This window comes from Platalea leucorodia, assembly GCF_965183815.1.
Source record: "Platalea leucorodia genome assembly, chromosome: 1".
Lineage (NCBI taxonomy): Eukaryota > Metazoa > Chordata > Aves > Pelecaniformes > Threskiornithidae > Platalea > Platalea leucorodia.
In genome coordinates this window covers 114,530,832-114,548,903 of record NC_138823.1, presented here as the reverse complement: position 1 = coordinate 114,548,903, position 18,072 = coordinate 114,530,832, and the positions used below count along the sequence as shown (strand labels likewise).

The window sequence follows — 18,072 nt, the reverse complement described above, 5'->3', positions numbered from 1 at the left end:
ATGAGCTACAGCAAGATGGATAATTTGAAAATTGGCAACTTGTTCTGCTAAAAACACTACACAGAACTGCTATATTTTTCATTTACTATAATAAGAAAAAATATGTTTAATACAACCATAAAAATAACCTCTTCTCTCCTTACCATGTCTATTTCTTTCACTTTAGGAGGATTACTTAACTCTATTCTAATGTCCTAATAGTTCAAACACCCACTAGAGATTAGTACCACAGCATCTTAACACTTGGCACTAAAGACCAATAACCACAATCCAAGTGAAGAATCCCTTTAAAACTACACCTGCCAACAATAAAGACAGCACATTTGTGAATCAGTGACAGGCAGGAAAAATTTTAGCCACATTTGTTGTAGAAGTCAAGAATCTAAACATAATGAGAACACATGAGATTCATTTTAAAGAAAAACTATTTCTTTATTCCTTACCAATATTAATAAACTTTATTCTAATTTGTTTCTTAGGAAAAAATTTCTATTAAATTACTTTTACTTGCAACACATGTATCTTCTCCTGTATTAAGAAAACAATACACAATGTCTATAATCTACTCATGCAATATCCAGAATCTAAAAGCCATCTGATCAAACTTAAGCAGCATAATAAAAAGAGCATTGCGTGAGAAATTCAGGTCATAGAGCAGGGTAATGTGACAAAGCATTATGTTAGATTAACGTTCCCCAGATTAGATTCCCAAGGCATAATCTATAAAAAGTGGCATTCTTATTTTCTTTGATATGATTACCTGTGAAAAAAATCCTTAAGGTACTTGTCAGCCTGTTCCTCCAGCTTGATGAGATTCCTCTGAATGGTAGCCCTACCCTCTTTATATTAGCCACTTCCTACAACTTGGCATCATCCTTGAATTTCAGGACATGTATTCTGTCCTATTGTCCAAATGTTAAAGAAATACTGGCTCCAGTATCAGCTCCTGAGGAACATCACTCATCTTTGGCTGCTAGTTAGAACTGTGAAGAACTACTACTCTGTAAGCCTGACAGCTCTGCCGCTTTTTCATCCATCTTTTAGTTTTTTTTTATCATGAGTAATACCTCTGCCCAAACACCATACCACCCCAATTTTCTGCTAGGCACAGAGATTCAAAAAGCCTAAGAGCAGACCTTGTCAGTTTTAATGGAGAAATGATGAGGCAAAGCAAGCATCAAGTTCCTTGGTCTTTTCACACCTTTGTTAAAGTTGCCCAATCTGTTCAGTAGTGGGTCAATTTCCTGCATTACCTTTTTACATCTGAGGTATCTGTGGAAGTCCTTGTTCTTCAGACCATCTGCCAGTGGAAGTTTTAACCAAGCTTGTATCTTCTCAATCCCATCCCCTGCATGCCCACATGACATTTTATATTCCTCCTTAGTAGTCCATTTTAACTTCCATCTCATACAGTTCCTTTTTTCCATTTCAACTCAGTCAGGAGATACCTTGTCCAGTCAAGCTGCCTTCTGCTACATCTTATTTTGTTGAACATCAAAATGGATTGTTCTTGGTGTTTGAGAAGGTTATCCATGAAGATTCACAAGCTCTCCTGAGCCCTTTTGCCCTTCAGGACAGCCTCTCACAGGATCTGGCCTATCAGTTCCTTGAACAAGCCCGAGTCTGTTCTCTTGAAATCTACAGTCTTTAGTGCACTGCTCATCTTCCTTACTTCTCTCGGGATCTTAATCTATATCATCTCATGGTCACTGCAGCCAATGTCTGCAACACTCAGTGGCAGATACTGACTATTACTTCTCCAAATATTTCTTTTAAATTTCTGGGTTGTGGATCCAGCAAAGCATCTTCCCTAGTCAGGCTGCCTAGCACCTGCATCAAAAAATTTTCCCTAATGCACCTCAGAAACCTTCCACATTGCTGAAATCCTTTGTTGCCCTCCCAGCAGACATTAGTCCTCCATAAGAACAAGGGATTACAATCGGGAAACTTCTTGTTTAAAACAGGCTTCATAGTAGACACCCACCACAACATCCCTGTCCTCAAGCATCCACCTGACTCTAAACAGATGGATGCTTGATAAACTCTCAACATGTTGGTTCCACAGAGCCCCATGTATTCAAGCTGCTCCTCCATGGAGGACACAAACCCCAGCCTTGTCTGTCTTTTCTTCCTGAAGAGCCTGGAGTCTTTAATTGCAGCACCTTCATCATGCAAGCTACCCTGTCACATCTCTAACTGCACACACAACTTCTAGTTCCTCCTCTTTGTTGCCAAGGCTGTAGGTGTCTGTAAATATGCACTTAATATGGGCCCCCACTCATCCCACTTCCTCTAAGGTATTATGAAAGCATCCTCCTTTGTGCACTTAATCCTTATACCCTATACCATCACTTACATGCTGGATTTAGCACCTGTCCCTCAGTCTAGCAGTCAAGGAGGTTAACAAGTCTCCTCTGCCACTTTGTCAGGTGGATTTCATCTCTCCCCACCAGCCTTCATTCCTTTGAGAGGATCCTATGATCACAAAAGCCAAAGCCCTGTCTCAAATCTCTTCTGAAAACTGAAAGATTCATCAGACTAACACCTATTGGCATCAAGATAAAAATCCCATTGCAACAACTGGAAGGAACATCTTGCCCAAGCAGTATAGTGCAGACAACACTGAAAGCACAGATTAGACTGAACTGAAGCAGGGAAAAACCTGGCACTTGCAGGACAACATGATGTGCCTTGATAAGCTAGTAAACTTAACACATATATGCAAATAAAATAGAACGATAAAATCCTCAGGACACACAGTATGCTTTCTTCTATGACTGTACAGAGACAGTAACCACGCAACAACATACGTTTTAGTTTTCTTCTTTCCTGCAACTACTTATCACCTGCCTTGGGATACAATATTAGTAAAGGCAATGAAAATTAAACATGATTACTTTTAATTTGTTTACATACTAAACGATAGCACCAAAATATGCCATAATTACTGAACACAAACACATACTTGTAACTCTCAACCTGTCGACAAGAAGACACTGTAATGAAAGAATCTGTCCGAGAGCTGTAAGTCAAGGGACCAGGCAAAAGAAAACCAGGTAAAAAACGGCCAAATGCATAGCTTTCCTGTTCAAACAACATGAGCATCCCATCCATGGACTGTATGCATATCAAATCTCGACCTAGGGAAAGCAAAAGAAAGACAAAGGAAACAAAGCGATGTTATTTATATAGTTGTAATCCTAAAATTGTTAGTAAATTAAAATTGTACTCATAAGTACTCCTAACAAAAATAAGATTCATTTTAATTTACATGAGTGTTTACTATGAGGAAGAACACTAAATATTCCAGCCTCAATAAAAGCTCAGTTACTAAAATAAACTAGATTTTTTTAGGGAATAACATTCAGAATATATTGAGAAAAAAAGACTTAGATATTTCAAACCAGAATTTCTAAAGATATAACTATTACAATTTCTGTTTAAAGAAGTGTTTCAGTACTCCCAAACCCCCAAATTATTCTGGTTCTTAAATGCCTCTACACCTTACAAGCAGTCATAACAACTGTGGTTTAAAAATAATCTATTCTACTCTTTCAAGCCTACTCAACAGAAAGCCCTACAAATATGTGTTGTTGTGAAAATAATACAATGGTAATGTTTTCCACACTTTCCATTCACATTTTCTGTCTTCAAGGAAAAAAAAAACAAAACAGGCCACTCAATGTTACCAACAAGACTAAAAAAAGTCAAAAAAATTCAGCTTGGAGTAAATTACTTCAAGTCTTGTCCATTACTTAGCAGCCTCAAGACATGACTTAAGACATGACTTGTCATGCCTCAAGTACACCAATCTAAATTCAAAGTCTCATTTTGAAGACTTCTGAGATCAGAAACTGATTATGCAGCTCGCATTTCATATGCAAGGGTAACAATTCAAACAAACAATATTTTGCATGCATTCAAAGAGAGAGCTATACCAGTAAGACTAACATCTTCTGAAGTTGATAGAAGTATCTCTCCTGAATTAAGAGATAAGCCCCTATCTTGCAAACACAACATGAAATACTTGTAATTCATAATGTCTATTCACCTCCATTAAAATGGTCCGTCATGTCTCAGGAATTATTCTAAATGCATGGAGGACCCAAACAAATTGTTCACTAAGCTCCATTCTCAATCCTTTAAGAACTGTTTTCTAACATAGGAAGGTGAAGCAAAACAAAAATAGGCTAGAACTTCATTCTTACACTTAGACAAAAGCAACATAGGTCAAACAGATATTCAGTATCTGAAAAAGCAACAAATGTAAAGTACAGTGCAAAACACTGTTCATCTCCACTGTGATTCTTCATAGAAACTTTAACTACTTAAAAATAAATAGTAGTGTTATAGGTCAGCAGTACACCATAATACTTGTCCTTGTGATTAAAACATACAATAAAAATTTAGCTTAGGGTAAGAACAGAAAAAAAACCAAAAGGAAGGTAAAGCAGCTAGGTCCTATCCACTTGCTCTCCCTCATCCCTTTTTCAGATTTTCCCATTTCCTAAAAATCAAGTTCTCCCATTCTTCTTTCCAGAATCTGTACATGATTCACTACATGTTCTATAAACCCTGTTGCAAATATCAACCATTTGATAGAAAGGACATTTGAAAGTGTAATTCCTGTTGTTCATTTGGTAGAGGCAAAGTTCAATCTCAGTCTCTAATGAAAAAGTTAAAATACTTCAATCCTTCACAGCAATAATTACATAGATAGAACTGCAAAACAATTTCAACAGTGTTATTTCAGGGACACCGATGGCATTTCAAGCACTTAATTGCAACACCTGTTTCTTCCCTTATGGTCTACATAGACCTTTTCTGAAAACCTTAAAGGTCATTCTCATTTAATGGAGTTTTGTTGGTTTTGGCTGTCTGTTTGAAAACTCCTGAAGTGCATACATTTTGAGGGATAACATTAACTGACAATGTCAAATGCTTAAATTTTGCTTTAGCAAGGTAGTAATAGCATTTCCAATTGACAAATTCATAAATTAAAATATAGAAAGGATTAGAAAAATCCCTTATTGTTTATTAAACATGAGAGAAGTACTCCATTAATCAAGAACCCTTGGCGGCTTCGAAAAGAAACTTAGCTGAGAAACAACGAAAACTCATCTTCCTAAGCTGAAAAATGTCAGAACCTGTACTAATAAACCAACATGTTATACAAAAGCAATTCAACATGGAAATTAAAGTACTGTCCAAAAGTAGTCAGACTGAGATTTTGCCTGATACTGAAGTCAAACCAATATATCTTTGTTTTTTTCTACTACTGCAGGTGAGAAAATTTAAATATATCATCTTTATAGCAGCTCATTAAACCAGTGACCACTTGTCACTAGCAACTTCAATTTGATGATTTAAGTTTCAAAAGTTCCATCTATAACATTCTGAAGTTCGCACCACTACACTGGAAACTTGAAACATTTTAAATGTTTCCTCTTCTACGTGCAGATTGAAGTCATACATTCTTCTAGGAAATGTAAACTCTTTGCCTCTATTAACAGCAGAAGCCAATGAAGAAATGTTTCCTGTTACTAAATGCAATCATTTTGAGAGAATTATGGGTTTGACATAGATCTCCAAAAGCATTTTCTAAATAGACCAATTGTTTTAGAGCTATGATTTTCCTAGGATTTTCTACACAGACTTTTTAAATTATAAAGCAGGGTCTAGGGCTTCTGTTCAATCTTAGAATTTATTGTTTATAAAATTAGAAACATTCTACAGTATACAAACACATTAGATATGCATATATACACACACCTCTTAAATGTGCGTAACTAGTAAGTTTCCTCTGAAATTATTTGTATAAAGCAGCTTTATTAAGTATTTAAGAATCATTTACCCTCTTAAATACTCTTCATAGGACAGATTCCAGAGTTCTTTGATTTACTCACTTGTAGCTGACATTCTGCAGCTGAAATATGTGATATTCAAGAGGTTACAGCAACTACTGATCATAGTCAGAATGAACATTTGGTTTGCTGCTTATACCAAGTCTCTGAAGTACTAGCCAAGAACACTGCAATGACTTTACTAACATATGATTCAGAAATTAGTGAGAGTGATCTATAAATAAGTACCTTGCATGTTTCAATTAAAAAATAAAGCAAGATGCATATGTGAATTTGAAAGTTATTTATATTAGGGTTCTTACAATTCTGAATGTCCTACTTTTCACCACTAACAGTTGACACTATCAACTTTTATTATTGTAAATAAAAAAGCATGTATTCATAAAAGAATTGTAGCAACTATACAAGTTCAAAGAGTATCACTTGAAGCACACTAAGGCTGTCAGTAGACAAATGAGTGAAACAAATCTAATGCTTTGCTACTGCTGGCAGAAGCAGTCCTGCTCACCTCCTTCCCTCTGGGCCTCCAGCTCCCCTTGCTCAGGCCACATAGCTCTTCCCCACTCCCAAGCCAGATCTGGTACTTACCTGATGGCTGTTTATTGTTAGTAGGACACCATCCTGAATTTGTAATTTTTTTAAGAAAGTTTCAGATGAGTGAATCATCACCCCACATACATAACTCCATACAAGCTTAGCAACTGCCAGGGGTGACCTGGGAAGTATCAAATATGACATGGCTCTGGGGGTGATGGTTAAGGGCATGAGGGCCCAGGTGGTCTTCGTCCTTAATCCTGCTAAGGAAGGGGAAGGGCATAAGGAAGACTGGATGTATCCTGTGGGCTAACAATTGGTTGCACAGCAGGTATCCGCAACAGAGCTTGGTTTTATGACCATGTGACCCTCTCTGAGGACTGACAGCTGTTTGGAAGAGACAGGATCCCCTGACTAAATCCAGCAAAAGCATCTTTGCCAACAGGCTTGCCAACTCAGTAGGAGCAACTTTAAACTAGGAATGACAGGGGAGGGAGAGATTTTACGTCAAGTGAGGGAGTGCTAGATGGGGTAGGCACATAGCCTAGCTGAGCTGAATCTGGCAAGGGATGTAGAGGACAACAAAGAAGGATTCCACAAATACAGACATCCAAATGAAGACTAAGGAACATCTGGGACCACTGCTCAGTGGAGCAGGGGCCATAGTGACAGAGAGCACAGAAAAGTCAAGGAGCTCGATGCTTTGTTTGCCTCCATCTTTACTAGTAAGACTGGTCTTGAGGAATCCTAGGCCACTAAGACCAAAGGGAAAGTCTGAGCAAAGGAAGACTTACACTCAGTGGAAGGGGATCTGATTAGGGAATATTTAAACAAAGTAAACTTAAGTTCATAGGACTGATGTAATGCACCCACATGTGCCGAGGGAGCTAGCTGATGGCATTGCAACACCACTCAATTATCTTTGAAAGGTCACAGCAATCAGAAGAGGTCCCTAAAGACTGGAAGAAAGCAAATGTCACTATCTTCAAGGACAAGTAATGCTCACGGAAACCATTTCTGGACACATGAAGGACAAGAAGTTGATCACGAGTAGTCAGCATGGATCTACAAACCCAGGGACATACTGCAGCAAGTCCAGCAAAGGGCCACAAAGGTGATTAAGGAACTGGTGCATCTTTCAGATGAGAAGCTAGAGATCTGGGGCTGTTCAGCCTGGAGAAGAGTTGGCTCAAGGGGAATCTCACCAGTGTGCATAAATACCTTGTGGGAAAGAATGAACAAGAGGGAAACAGACTCTTCTCTGTGGCACCCAGTTACAGGACAAGTATCAACAGGAAAAAAAAATGTATCACATGAAATTCTATCTGAACATAAAAAAGATTGTTTTTTACTGCAAAGGTGGTCAAACACTGGAACCCATTATCCAGAAAGGTTATGGAGTGTCCTTCCATGGCCATATTCAAAACACAACTGAACACAATCCTGGGCAATTTCAGCTGAACCTGCTTGGGAAGTGGGATTGGATTAGATGGAAGTCAAGAGAAGAACCATTCAACAAGGCATTCAAAGAAGGCGTTCTTTCATCTCTGATCTACTCCAAGGCACTATGATAGATATCTGTTCCTCTAGGCTGTGAAATTTCACAGGATTTAATCCTATCACATGCTCCTGATCAGCAAACAGTGGAAACCATTAGAGAACTTGAGGTGTTTTGCACTTGTATGCTATCAATATTAATGATACCCAGCTTCCACTTCCCAACAGTTGCTGACGTTATTATCGCACTGCTGATGGTCTAGAAAAAGTATGAGTTAGCCAGCTGTGAAAAATTATGACTAACCAGTAAAAGTACTCTGAGAAACTTGTACAAACACTGACAACTAGTAAAAGGTGCTAGCCCACTGGTTGCCACCACAGTCTCTTAAGTATAGCTCTCAAAATATAGTTATTGGCTACTAGAAATAACTAGTGGCATTTTTATTTGGCTTGCAAGAAAAAGGTGCTTCATAATCCAGGTGTCCATGTGACCACGGTTATTCTACATCTGTGACCTCAAAATCACATATGTTCGCATTCAGCAAAGGCATACTGAAAACCCTCTCGACACTTTACATCAGCTAGCTGTTCAGCTCCACTTCTATTTTACACCTTTATCAAGAATACAACCCTCTAACTCTGGGTATAGAGAGTCTTCAACTCCCCTTCCACAGTTTCTTATGAATTTTCCTACCATCAGCAGCACGCTACAGAAATCTGCAGCTGTCTGCCATACTTCCAGAACCTTAACTTTCAATGTCTAGCTTCAATGGAACTCCCTTGTACCTGAAACTTGAAGACAAAAACATTACAGATATAAGCTTGAAAAACATTTTTTAAAGGCACAGTAGTACAACACATTCATACTTTGTTTCTTAAGGCTTCTTATTTCACATCTTTTCTTCCTTAGAAAGATATAGATAAAACCAGAGAAAAAAATTAAAATTGCACATAAAATAATTTGTCACCAAAAAATTATAAAAGTAATTATGTTTAAATTTTCACCATGCTGCTATTCTACCATTTTGAAAAGTTCTAAATATTGCTTGATATATCATAGGATTAAAAGACATTCAATTGTAAAGCAAATGCCCTTACTAACACAGAAATCATATATTTTGTAATAGAATTAAATTTCAGGTACTTCTTATTATACTGATAATACTGAGAAAGCTATCTTTTAGACAGCTTCTGACCACAACCTTCAGGGTTTAAGCTTGTCTAAAATATACAATTTAGTTGTTAATTTCTATACCACTGCCTATCAATTATACCTGAAGAAATCTAATAGACACATCACAATTCAAACAACAGAAAAAAGTAAAGGTCAGTAGATGTGTTGAGGTGTTACTGCTCAAGTAACAAGTAGTAATAGCTTCTGCTCTCATGCATATTATGAATATCAATCTTATTCTTACCAATTTCATTACACCATGAAAACGATGAATAGAAAAACTATAGCACCTTCTGCAATATATATGAAGCTACATGTCATATAAGACATGGAAGCATTCATCTTTAACATTCATAATCCCTAATCACACACAAATATCACTGTTAAATTATCTTCTGTTTTAACAGTAGTGATATGATTGAATAAAACATGACATAATATGACAAGTTCTTTAGAGCACTCCAGTGATCTCCAAGCATATTGCAGTACTGAATCATACTGTCTGAAGAAACAAATATACAACAGGCACCTAAGACTGAATCAGTAATCACTCTTTTTGCCTTTAAGAGTATAGCATCACTTCTTAATATACCTACGATGTTATTCATCATTTGTGTTGTTCTTACTCACTAATTTTCACATTTGGACTTTAACTAGCTTATACTAGTGGATCAAACTCCAATTATCCAAACTATTACATGTAAAGCATAATTAAAGAAAATTAAATTGTGTATGAACTCTTATTTCCCAGCTTTTTATAGGTCATCTTATTTCCTTTGGCCATTTGTTTTTAATGTGTAGCTAGTGAATGGAGTTTTTATGCTTCACTTTAAGAAATGCAGTCTTCCAAAAACTCAGCCAGAAATGTCCATTTCAAAAAAGCTTATTGCAGCCACTTGGCTTTGCCAGTGACATATTTATAAAGTGAAAATATAACCCATAGTGCTTTCTGCAGATCAGATGGAATCACTTAATGTACTCTACATAGTTTCAGCAGCTTGTGCCTCAAGAGGAATGTCCCTCAGCCAGAAAGTGTTACTTTTAAGCACAAGTCCAGCTACTGTTGTTTTCTAGTTTTTTTTTTTTTATTCTAGCATGATAGGAATACATTTACGTCACACTTTTAAACCACAATGTATTTTTAGAGCTAATGCAAAGCCAAAATGAGAGGCAGGTGGTAGCTCTTTGAAATACGTTTCTAATTAAAGCTATTTTGGAGCTCAAGTTTTTTGCATGTTAATGATTTCCTCTACTCTGAGCCTCCCCTCTGGCACCAAATCATTTTCATAAAAAGTACATTATGTAATCATAAGGTCTGAGCACCATGTGAAATCATGCAATGAAAACTAGTGTCAAATGGGATAAATTAAAAATCAGAAAAAGCTTCATAAAGTTATAGATTTTAGGGAGACTTCAGAGATAACTTTACTGCTTTCAATGGTAATCAAAAGCTTCAGTCAAAAGCCTCATGTGGAAGGAAGCACCAATGAAATAAAACAAAAAGATAAATTGACATTTATAAGACACCCAGGAACATAAGACCCCTTAATGATACATGGGAAATGTTTTCCTAATTTGACAAAAGAAAAGTTAAACCCACAGTGCATTGATCAGTGAAGCAATGCACACAAACTGTGTTCCCACACACTGGAACAGAAATTACTGACCTGACTTGAAACAGGCAAGTATGTTTTCCTTTTCCTTCATCACTGAAATTTGCGCCCCAGAATTTCTCCCAGCATAGAGAACAGAGTCTGCTCCAGTTCAAACCCATAGAGAATTCAACTTGCTGCTGAGTGTAGCTCCTGAAGCAAAAGAGATCTGGGTCCACTGTAAGAAAATCACTTCAGGAATCACTTCTGACTAATGGAAAAACCATTTGAAAATATGTCAGGCAGTTCTTAAAACAATGTACGCCTAGTAAAAGGCAAGTCTTCAGTTACTTCCTTAGTCCAATGCAGGAAGCACATGTCAGTGTACATTCAGAAAGAGCTCTGAATTGACTAGCTTGGTGGTCTGGTGGCTGCTCACTGGATTACTACAGAAGGGATCAAAGTTCAGGACTTCAGCTGCAGCCATTCATTCTAGGCCAGAGGATCTGACAGCACCGCCAAGGCAGTGCAATACCCTGAACACACATAAAGAGGAAAATGAAAAATGCCCTGCATCACTCAATGCTAATGTATATACCCATCCCAAACGATGCACGAAGTGTACCTATGTTCCAGCTGAGATTGACTAAGTGCTTTTCTGCTGGAATTGGAAAATCACTCCAACAAGAAGGAAATAAAAATAGAGAAGTGGGTAGGAGTTTAAGAGAAACTAAGGAAAGTGTTTAAGGAAAACACTAAATCCTTATTCTACTGATGTTAGCTTTAATTATTTTCTAATCCCTTCCGGATATTAAATTATTGCAGTAAAATGTTCACAAGTCCCAACACAAGAGATGCTCTCTCTGCAACAGCCCACTCTGTAAAAAGCCTCCCCGCTCAAGACACAGCAAAGCATGCAGTCAGAATTGCCATGAGAAAAAAAAAATCTTTTTGCTTCTCTCAGCCATCACACTGTATTCTCTCTACCAAACATCTTGCAGATTTTTGCCTGCCATAAAGCATAAGGAGGATTTTAGATGGAAAGCGAATCGTGAACTAGTAAAGTATCTCCAAAGGCCAATCAGCCCTCACTCAGACAAACAATCCTTTAGAGACCTGTGGCGTACTCCTTTATTCTTGTTGTGACTCTTACCGCAGAAGATGACATAGTTAAATTATGCAACATGGGAATGATCCCTTTAAACCTCATATTGACCTGAGGTGGTGGAAGGACCCTTAGGAAAAACACTAGTATGGGTCAAAGGAGCACAAAAGACTGACATGCAGTATAGAGATCGATAGTATCATAGCTGCAACATCCGGCACACAAAAGTTCCCACTGAAAGAAACTTGATATTTGGCACTGTGTAGACATGGGAGGTAAAGTATCCTCCCCTAAAGAGATTATAGTACTAAAATTTGTTTATTACAACCTTCGTATTAAGCAAAGAATTTATCCCACATTCAAAAGTGGATGTTTTTATCTAGTGCAAGAAATAGTCTCAGGAAAAATGTTCAGGCAGCTGTGAAAGCAGTATCACACAAAGGTGGTTTTTTTTTTCAATAAAGCAGATTATAGACAGTATAAATAGAGTGGGTCTTGAAAAAGAACATTAGCTGTGCATGGGAGAATGGCTGTACACATAGATGTAGCCTGAACAATGATGATTCATGAAGAAATGGTACAATTTTTTCCTTAAATTCTGTTTCTTACCTTAATTGAGTAACTACTTTTCGAGCCCTGGCAACTGCAGAAATTTTCTTTGAAGCCCCTGCATTCATAGAGGCATTACAATACGGACATATGCTTTTTCTAAAGAAGGTAGGAGAAATTCTAGTCTGCAAACCTTTTCAGAATGTCAAGTTGCCCTCATCTGAAGTTATACACCTACATACATTATATAAATATTATAGAACATCTTACTGAACTAGCAAATCTCCCACACAAAAGAGACCTTATCACTCTCTACAACTACCTGAAAGGAGGTTGTAGAGAGGCGGGCGTCAGTCTCTTCTCCCAAGCAACAAGGGATAGGACGAGAGGAAACGGCCTCAAGTTGCACCAGGGGAGGTTTAGGTTGGATATTAGGAAAAACTTCTTCACCAAAAGGGTAGTCAGGCACTGGAACAGGCTGCCCAGGGAAGTGGTTGAGTCTCCATCCCTGGAGGTATTTAAAAGCTAGGTAGATGTGGTGCTTAGGGACATGGTTTAGTGGTGGACTTGGCAGCACTAGGTTAATGGTTGAACTTGATGATCTTAAAGGTCTTTTCCAACCTAAACAATTCTATGATTCTATGAAATAAAAATTAAATAAAGGCACATACTGTCAGCAGTTGCCCTTCCAAATCAATAGCCTTTGACTGAATACTTATTTAAGGCACATGGATGTTTTTAATTAATCACAAATCAATAGCAGACCTTTCATTGAGCTCAATTAAAATTGAATATAGGCCCTATTTTGCAATATTTTAGTACTTTCAAAAGTTATCAGTAGGTTCTTAAGTAACTATCATACAATATATCTCCCATCTTTAAAATTCCGTTTAAGACAGACCTGCAAACTTACAACCAAATAGAATAACAAAACCCCACTGTTAAAACCCAGTGAAATTCCCCATCTTTTCTCCTATTTCTCCATTTCTAGTCTCCATAGAGTAAGAAGCTTTATGATTCCTAAGCACTTCCCAAAGCACTTTGATTCTTTACTAATTTTTTGAGATAGAGAACTGTTGAAAATATTTCCTGAAAAATGCTCTCCAGAATATAACTGGTCACATCCAAAGAACTCATTAAAAATAGTTTATAACAAAGTCTAACAGTCTGAAGCTTACAACGCAAAACTAGGAGTTTACTTTACAGAATCTTAGGTGGAACACCTATACCTCTTCAAGAGGTTTCAAATATCCCATTAAAATTAGAAATAAGCAGCTTGACTAAATACCCTCAAAAACACCAGTAAAATAGAGTCACTTTCCACATTTAGATCATTTGTCTATATATATCCTAGGCTAGTAACCAACATACAGAAAGGACTAACTCTTACTTTGGGGTCAAATGAGTCAGTGAATTACATCTCTATCAGAAAAATCACCAGCCCTATTGGTTTCCTTTTTGGCAGTCTCAGAAAAGACACCATAGATTTAGCAAGCTGGAATAATTTGTTATCTTGTATTTTAAGACTGTTGGAAGTGCACTGTGAATACTCAATCTTATTACTTTGCCACTAACCTTGCAAAATATTATTTTCATATTTTTGAAGGTAAGGAAGATGACACACATTTTCATTCCAATCAATCATCATAGTAAAGAGCAGCCGCATACATTTTGTTTCTGCCGCAATCCTTCCTTGTCCTTTTTATTCATTATAGTCACCAAATACATTTGGGGGGTTATTCATGTTTATCTTTATTAAACCATGCTCATAATCAGACTCAATCATGTTCAAGAAATGCAAACATTTAGTAAGGCTGCAGCATTATATTTTGAAGTAATGAACACTCTCATCTGATCTGACCTTGTACAAGGGGCAACAGAGCAGACAACCACAGCAATGCATGGTGAAGTTACAGATTAATTTTGTGTAAAAAATTAATTTTGAATCCAATAACTCAAAAAGTTTAGCAGATGGAAAAGAAAATGTTTTGTGCTGGATTGCTTTTTTAAACCCCTCAGAATTCTCCAGTTTCCCCTAAAACTTTAAAACTTTGCCACTTAAAATGACAGCATTATACAGCACCAGCCCTTAAACTTCCAGTAGGCAAAGGCTCTGCTACTTAGCAAGAACTATGATTAATGCAAGCTTTGCTCAATGAGACTTGAGCTTACATTATCACCCAGGGGAACACATGGCAGTCCTATACAAAACAAGTATATAAAATGAAGTCTACAAAAAATTTTCATTTTTTCCAGCTTCTTGAATTTCTAGTTACTTAGTGACACTTTTAAAAATCTTATTCATCTGCATATGCACAGCTGCCCAAGCTTCCCAATGATAAACCTATCAACAAGGACTAGAACAAGTTGTGACCATGACCAGCAACAACTGGATACCACAAAATTAGAATTCTCCTCATGACTCTGAAGTAAAATTAGTTTGTGGCATTTTCACTGATTTTTATCTCCTCTTGCTAGTCTGTTCCCTCTCACTTTTGATACAGGCAAACTGTATTCATTGTCTTTGCTTTGCATTCTTTTCTGTGCTTGGAGGATACACTCAGACCTACTCACCACTACCTAAAACCTCCAAGAAAATCTCTCTTGAATGACGTAGTAGAGTGATTTCTAATAGGAATGATTTGCACCAAACCTAATAACCCAAAGTATGATTAGTAGAAAGGATCATAGTCTGTACAAGATACATTTCATCCCTCTAGGAAGAGCAACTAACAAGGGTTTGGCGACCTTCCAGATAAATTTCTGTAGGTGAGAGACTTTTTTGTAATGGAATAGTCACAGATGAACACTAGAAAAATAAACAAAAGCTACATACACACATTCCTGAAAGATCCTTTGAGAAGATGAAAGAGACTAAATAGTTAGAAACTAAAACTGCATTCTTTTGGATGAGAAAAAATATGGGGCAAACAAATCTGATAGACAAATGCATCCACATGAAATGCTGAAATATTTAATAAGAAAGTACATATGTAAATAATAAAGCTGTACATAGGTTTGAAGTAACAGAAAATTCATCATGCCAAACTTTCTTAGACAGGGTAATAATATATACTGCATTTTAAACTTTAGAGACAGCATCTCTAAACTTAAGTAAAACATCTGATATGATCTCACACAATTGTCTCACAGGAAACCAGAGAATGGCAGGCAATAGCACTAAGAAGAAGAATCTGGGGATTAGAGTAGGATGATGAATTAAATATGAGTCAACAATATGTCACCAAAAAGACAAATGCAAGATTGGGTCATTATTAATATACATGCACTATTAAAAACATATGAGGTAATTATTGTTCTGCTTGGCACTCACTGATTCTTGGCAGGAGTACTGCAGAAGCCATAACCCCACATGCAAGATACAAAACATTTTATACTACCAGTGCACAATGACTGCACACATTTGCGTACCATACTTCAATAAAAGAAATTAGAAAAAGCACCATGTAAGATCTATCAAAGTTTTGAAAAACAAGTCTTTCACTTCCATACACAACTGCTCCCAAAGTCATGTATTTCTACAATTGTTTTTACTTCATTTTAATTATAGTACTTTGTTTAAATGAAATGCAGATTAGAGTGATATATCTAGCAATTTATAACTGAAGCAAAGTTTGGCATACTGAAGGCAATGGGAGTTCTTACTTCAGTTAGGCTATGATCTTACTTATTACTGTTAAGAGAAGTTGAGCAAGGTGAAAGGAAACGGATGGTAAGAGATTCAGAGAATGTTTTCCTTGATTATTTTTTCCATTCACATGTTCAATTTAGAGAAGAGGTTCTACCTCCATTATTTAAAAAACACACTAGTGGGTTTCCAAAGTTACATGAGAAACCATTTAGAAGTAGTCATCAGCAGACCTATTCCATGAAAAAAACCTCACGAATACCAAGCCTTTCAAATAATCTGTCCTTATCCAGAAGCAATTTAACAGGAAGGTAACAGTTAAACATTCTGCTCCTTAACAGAACTAGCCAATAAATCAAAGTCCAAATTTATACTGCTGCTGTATTTAAACATAGTCATAAGAATCATTTAACCTTACAGCATAAAACTCAGCTGATAATTTTTTTTTGACTAACACCTAATAAAATTCATTCTTGCAGAATTGTGGAAAAGTTAAGCACAGTCTACCCTTCTTATAAAGTTTCCTGTTACAACGTTGCATGGTTTACACATATGTTGTATTTCATTATTAAAAAAATTCCTCCGTATAGCACCCTCTTTGTTGTAACACTCAAACATACTTTGCCTCTAGGCCAGTGCTATAATAAAAGTAAAATGAATTCAAGGCCATTTGCTGAGAAAAAGATAGGTTCAAGGTATTTTCACACTTTTTTGCTTGTAACTTTTTCATGTCAAAGCTGTATTTTCTTTTTTCCTTCCCTTTGCTATTGTTTTATTATTTCCTTTTATTGGTACCGTATCCATTGAACAACTTCAAATAAATCTGAACTATTCTGGAAGCCAATTTAAGGCATAAAGGTTTCAGATTAAAAAATAAATTCACAAACCCATGCATTATTAGGAGGATCCAATTCTAAATCATTTATCAACTCATTTGAAGAAGTTATATAAAACCATGGTGAATTCACTGATTATTTAACTATTAGATAATGCAAGTATATTTCATGGAACCGCAAAAAAAATGGTAGTATTGCTTTTGCAGTGAAAATAAAAAGCCATTACCTATAAGTGAATACCATTCAAAAATAACTCAGCAACTAAGAAAGCAATGTTATTAAACTATGATTTCTCTCTGTCACTAAATAAAATTAGTATTCTATTCAAGAGTAAGCCAATAGCTTGTGTGTCCCACTGGTAAGCTATCAATATGCTGTTTCTTTAGTTCTTAAGTAGAAGGCAAAATCTTAATAACATAAATTGAAAAAGAAAACTGGAAGTGTTGAGAATGTTCATACACCCACCTTAACATACCACTTACACCTCAGAGAAGAATCACAGAACTCAACCTTCACCTGGAAAAGGTCATCTTCCTATTACAGCATGTGCTCATTCACACACTTCCTAAGCACCTCAGCTCAGGAAACCTGTACTTCATACCCCAGTCCTCAAAGCATAGAATTTTAGTATTCACTCCTTATATGCTGTTTGTTCATATATGAGCTACTGTCCTGCCCACCATTCAGTCCAATGCACAACTGACCACAGGAAATTCATATAATAATCTGTAAAGCTACCTAAGCTTCAAATAAGTGTTTTACTTTAAAGCACTTCTCTATTCTTTATATCATTTCAGCAGAAATTTATTGCATACACTTTCTTCAAACATAAGTCACATCTGACTCAATGCAAACAAGGCAAAGAATGAAATTATGGCTCAATCTGCACACTTTTTCAAAGCACTAGTAAGGGCACTTTTCTTTTACTACATGAAAGCATAATACCATCATTTCTTACAAGCAGGCTCCACATCAGTAAATCTCTTTTTTACATGCATAAGTAGTTCATTGACTCTTTCTCAAGATGTAGAAGGACTTAGGCTAACTGCTACAAGGTAGCTGAATTGTAATCCATTCAACAGAAACTGGTAATGTAGGAATAAGAGTGATTTTCCAAGTTAACGTCTCTTTCTCAGGTTTCCCTAAGGGCAGGACAACACACCATATCTAAATACCCTCAGTGTGAACAAGACAAAGTCAAGACACAGGATAGAGTTTATTCCTATATGTTACAGGTACAAAATTAAGATACCTGCAGCACTAGTTATCAAA

At 36.6% G+C, this 18,072-nt stretch overlaps 1 protein-coding gene across 1 annotated transcript in view; it reads right to left on the bottom strand.

Annotated features, from left to right (window-relative positions):
- The window catches only part of BBS9 (Bardet-Biedl syndrome 9), a 304,975-nt gene that overhangs the window by 271,106 nt on the left and 15,797 nt on the right, over nt 1–18,072 (bottom strand). The window contains exon 6 of the mRNA XM_082327678.1: nt 2,966–3,140. Within this exon, the coding sequence (XP_082183804.1) occupies nt 2,966–3,140 (175 nt within the window). The remainder of the gene's footprint in view (nt 1–2,965; nt 3,141–18,072) is intronic.